Genomic DNA, 5,677 nt, shown 5'->3' on the forward strand with positions numbered 1-5,677 from the left:
AATGACGGTATGGTAGGTGGAGGTGCAGAATGCAGCCAATGCACGATGACAGAAGAAGTTGTCACTACCGGCCTTGAATATGAAGAGAGGTAGTGCAAACTTCTGCACTCTAGCAAAACGCCGCTCCTCTTATTTGCTTTCTCATCAAGCTTATCATTATTCACTGCAGGTGTCTCCTCATTCTTCACTTCTTTCTCCATCCTGCTCTTTTTTTCCATCTTTCAATAGCCCCATACATTCTGCGTCCTCTTGTCCTATTCCCACCTCCCCCTTCTCACGTACGTTCATCAGGAATTTCAGCTATTTCATGGATTGCGTTGGTTCCTTCCTATTTTTCTTCCTTAAAATTAACCCGCCTCTATTAAGGATGAAATTGAGTATTTGCTGCAATCTGAAAAACTTCATATCAGATATTTCCGTAGAGCACTCTTCTTCCAGAGAGACATCTGTCTCAACCGCTTTGTGGCACCTTCCATCCTGGCCACCTACATGTTATTGATGCTAAAAATACACTCCCTGAGTACATAAGAGCACCTTGGCACGTAGTAGCCTTGGCGAAGAACATAGCTTCATTCTATCAGTAATCTTTTCTGTGATTAATAAGGCTAGTGCAGAAGTGGTTGATTGATGGAAGTAATAATGGGGGTGTATGAAGGGAGTGGAGATTTGTGTCAAAATAGTCTCTCCACATTTAAGGGGTAGTGGTGGTAGTGTCGTCTGATGCAGGATGGATGACCTCCTCCATCCGTGGTGGTGAATATTTCGTTGTAGACTCAACGACGCTGGAGGCGACACTTGTGACTATCACCACTGTTTCATCTCGCCTTACATGTTTGATTTAAGCAATCGTTTGTGTCAGCAATTCCTTGATCCTTTTACTGCATAAGCAAGCATCCTCTCACTCCAGTTCTGCTGAGTGATGAGTAATGTGTCCTTATGAAAGAGTGCGACTGTACCGTGGATGCCCACATTCCGCGGAATTGACCCTTAAACATGTGATCGGTATATCATCGTGGAATTCGGAACAACCACTGACTAAATGCCGATTTGATAGTGAGGTCTTATCCGGGCCAATGTTTGCAACCACTGACAGTCAAATCCAAATCCGCTCTGGCATGAAGTAGAAAGTCTTTAGCGCTGATCCAGATGCCACATCGTATTCTCGGTAGAAGTGAGTAGTTGGGAAAGTAGATGGATTTGTGGGCAGGCAGGCAAGCAGACGGATTGGTGAGCATCATGCAAGTAAATTACATTTCCAGTTACCTTTACGAGCTAACAAACTCAAATCTGGTAGTGTGCTAGGTCGCAGTTGGAGACCATTGTGAAAGCAATTACGATGCAGATAAAGATGTAGAGATGAAGCCATTGAAGCATCGGACAATGCTTTCTTTTCAGCTAAGGAAATGAATGAAATACCGAAGCCAAGTTATTCAAGTTTTGTCACCGAGATGATTACACGATGCATGGAGGCAGGCGAGGAGGCATTGCGACACAGGCACGCATGCGCGTACAAGCTTGGACGAAGTAGCAGTAGTAGCAGCAGCACAGGCGTACGCTAGGCCTAGACGTGGACTACACCCAAAGCGGCCAATCGATGCAAGACAGTCGGTCAGTCGATCGACGCAGGTCAGTTGCATGAATGAATTGAAGATTCAGTGTTTGATTTTCTCGCAGCAATGGCCATATTTGCTCACTGGCATCTTTTTATAATCCAGCAGTTTGTCCAGCACTGTCAATGAACTAGTTGATTTTGAGTTGCAGTCTGCTAACCCTCAATCTGGTCTGAGTCAGGCTGTTTGAATCCGCCATCAACTGCGAGAGGAGAAATCCGAGTACTCCAACCACGGCTGTAATCTTTAACTCCCAAACAGACCCCTCTGCCAAGATTAATTTAGTTAAAGGTAGTGCAACATGCAATCAAAATGAGTCGTCGTGGCTCCTCACATCCGCTGCTTCTGGACATTGGGAGCGACTTTAACAGACGTATGATTTCACGCAATTATGCCACCATTCAACGATTGCCACATGGCCGATCCATGTTGGACGATCTCAGTCTTGACGCAGCCTACGTAAACTACACTCGAGTTTACAGTTATGTTATTCTAAAGCGGGTTGACATTGCTTGCCTTGGCCATCCTAACGGTGCTAAGGTAATGCCTGGACAGACGGTTGCTGTGTTTCGTTCCAATCTAATGCAGGGAATATACCTACGTTCCCACCAGGATACGCATGCACGCATTTGCTACCTTCTCGGTCCTCTTCAATGAAGCTGCTAGTTGGATGAACTCTCGCTCCAATCAAGTCGTGAAATCGCTGTGCCTACACCCACCACGTGTAATAGACCCTCGCTCTGTATCGTATGGGTGCGCGTTGCTTTCTCCGAGGCAATCGACACCTCGACAGCCACAGCAGGTAAATCCGATTGGGCTCGAATGTCCACCGACACGGGTGGAGAGGAAATGAGGGAAATGTGTAGTCACGAGTGTGGAAGGGCAGCTGTGCTCGATTCGGCGTTTGTGGACCGTCAAATGCATGACATGACCTCGTTACTGTAACATCTCGGATCACATCCTGTCTATACGCGTGAGGTGGCGCTCTGTGCAAAGCGCGAACATTGTAAGGCGAACATCGCAAAGATGAAGACGTCAAAGTGAAAGCATGGGAGTGTAGGGGAATGTTTTATTACCAAAGTAGACTGGCAGCGGAACGCCAATGCCACGTCCTTATGATCAAATCATCATAATGGCGACAGAGAATACGGAGGCAGACGAAGTGACATCGTGCCTCAGACACGCACACAGGTATGTCCACAAACCGAGCAGCTGCACGGGCGCACACGGGAGTTGGCCACACACCACATTCAATGCTTGGTCAGCCGATGCAGGTCAGTCGCAAGCTTGAATGCAGATCTGGCGGTTATCTTGCAGTCGAGCTCAACGGTAATGATAGACGCATCGTGATTATTGAGGCATGAGCTAATGCTTCAAGAGCAGGTTGCAGGAGACATTTTCCACGATACTTGCAGCCAGTTGGAACCTCTGCGTGCATCGCCAACCAAATCCTGCATTAGCCTCTAGCGATTGCGTTATCATGCATGGGGATGCACTGACGAAGTCACTGTGATTACAGCATCTCCAATGATTTGACAAACATCGTCCACACCGAAGAAGAAGAAGAAGAAGCTTGTTTATTGAGCACAAATGAACGAATAAACTGCAGCCCTTCAAAGAATATTTCCCATGTTCCAGAGGCAGCAAACACCATTCAAATGGTGTCTGGAATGTCTTAGCTTAGAAGGCATACACTAATGTTTCGAAATCGTCTCGGCATTGGTTAAGTGTTGAAGCCGTCGCCTTTGTATGCGGAAATAGCAAAAAGTGCTCCTTTAAAATTGCTCCTGAAGCTTCCACGTACGCTTCTTGAATCACGACTCTTACTTTGCAACCGTTGGGCTGAAACTCTGTCATCACCACCAACACGAATTGGCGAACGTTTGGCTGATGCGAGTGAGGAGCGCTGCACTGCCATAACCACGATCTGCCAAAGGACCTAAGGTGGACGCAGGAAGCCTGACTCATATAGAGATGAGGCCTGCCAAATATAGTCACTAAATAATGCAAGACAGCCACTAGATCTGCGTTCTTGCATGGAACGACCGACTGAGCAACCAGCTCTCATCGAATGTTCGCGTCGATTGTCGTTTCCACCCACTTGGATACTTGCTAGAGGGGGATGCCTGCTTCCTGGTTATTCGTTTTAAGCTCAGCATTTGTGATTAGGTATTGCGAGTTTCGTTACCGCATAAGACTGGAAGTGTTCAAACTCGGGTCTGATCTGTGGCACAAGGGTGGGGACACTCCTCACTGGTCAGTGTGGATTTGGAGGAGATGCTTAGCGAGATCAATTGTGAAGAAGCGACGCCAATATGGACAGTAGACTGACATTCAACAAAGGTCACGCTGATCAAATTTTCATGCTCTGTGGTTTCATTGCCACATGGAATTAAGGTGGTAGGATGGTTGGATTCTTCGAATTGTAGGATGGACATTGATCCATGCTAGCAGCGTTTCAGATACCTTGCATATTGGTGAAGCATGACATGCTATGCTGCTTAGAGTTATCTTAACTTAAATGAAGATTGAGCACGTTCACTTTTACGCAGACCAAAATGCACAGCACAATTTTCCACAATTGTTGGTGTTTTTCCTCGTTTTGAAGTCGTTGCACTTTTTACTACTTTGTTGCTGGTGCTTCATCGACGGGCAGGAACACGCTTGTTGAAATGATAGGTCACCACTTAAGAGCGTTTAAATTGTTCCAGTTGAGTTAGAGGTAACGGCTGAGGTTCATTAATATTTATGAAGCCACAAAACGGAGAGAAGAAAACTTGAAGCTTAGTCTTTTATGTTACAAGTATGAACAAATAAATGGGGAAATTTAGCGGACATTCCAGCAATGAAGCGATGCGATTCCCTGCTTCTTGTTTTGACCCCATGCGCATTGATGAATTGGAAGATGCGAATTATCGGTCAGTGAGGTCGCTAAATGTAAAGGCTTGACTAGCGAATAGCGCTTCGTAGGGCCTTCTTCACTTTGGTTGAGTTAACTGGAGGATGCTCTAGTTAATGAAAGAGGAGAAAGAACATTTGCATGCTAATCTCGATAAGTGAATGAAGAGACCCAAGTCCTCCGAAGAGGAGAACTGGGTTTGGTGCAATTCACTTATCTTTTTGGAGACTGAAGAAACTAGTGCGATTTACCAAGTCAGGAGTTCTAGGAATGCCAATTAATTGGTCGAAGAGGTAACAGTAGGTGCGAAATAGTGGTGGATGTGTTTTCTGGTCTTCTAAATTCTAATATGTGTGGGTTCGTACATTGTTTCAAGGGTCACGATGTGGCAAAGGCAGTGACCGACGTACCATCGACGAACCAACACCACGGCGCCACTTTCCGCCTCTTGATGCTGTATTGTCACCAGGACCGACAGCCTGAAATCGCCGACGATCTCTGACATCACCGCCTCCTTCCGCTGCGTCTGTAACTACTTCTGTCGCTGTGCGTCTATATTGCCAAAATCCTCGCTCCAATGATTTGCTTCACCCACCAGTTCGCTGCCTCAGTGCATTTTGTCTTGGATAGGTGGCGCGGATCCGAAATGGCGTTGATGAGTGGTCAATCGAGCCTGTTACCGGAGTGCTGATGACTCGTACTGCATCTGGAAGTGAATGTGTTATTGTTGGTAATTTTGCTACCACCACTGTTCCTTCAGTGACGTGGTGACGTGATTGGTCGGTGTGATATGAAGAGTCCAGACACTGGAGACGACAGAGCCGAGTAAGCTTTGGTGATGGCGGGACATAGCGCACAAGTGGTTGTAGCTGGCTACTGATGCCTTGCAGGAGGAGGTGGGTGGGATTTCAAGACTTCCAATTTGTTCAGGATGCAAGTCTCCTCCTTCCCATTGCAAATAATGATCGAATTAAATTTGCCCTTTTTTGGCTGATTGGTAGTAATTTTTACTTGTCCTAAATATTCGCTGCTTACTTTTTTTTAAATTTAACCGAAAGTTGTTTAAGATTTTACCAATCGACTATTACTAAGACGTATTTTTCATTGCGTGCCACTGTGTCCATCGCCGCCTCCACATATCTCCGTAACGCGAGGGCATAGCACGTGC

General features: G+C 46.2%; 1 protein-coding gene across 1 annotated transcript in view; it reads right to left on the reverse strand. All coding sequences in view use genetic code 11, as the record gives it.

Moving 5' to 3' along the window:
* Positions 1–1,234: 1,234 nt before the first annotated feature.
* EGR_08931 (hypothetical protein) overlaps positions 1,235–5,677 on the reverse strand; it is a gene marked incomplete at both ends in the record, with an annotated part of 7,591 nt that continues 3,148 nt past the window's right edge. Inside the window, one exon of the mRNA XM_024498180.1 lies at positions 1,235–1,395. Coding sequence (XP_024347379.1) covers positions 1,235–1,395 — 161 coding nt within the window. The remainder of the gene's footprint in view (positions 1,396–5,677) is intronic.

This window comes from Echinococcus granulosus (genome assembly GCF_000524195.1).
Source record: "Echinococcus granulosus chromosome Unknown EG_S00125, whole genome shotgun sequence".
Taxonomy (NCBI): domain Eukaryota; kingdom Metazoa; phylum Platyhelminthes; class Cestoda; order Cyclophyllidea; family Taeniidae; genus Echinococcus; species Echinococcus granulosus.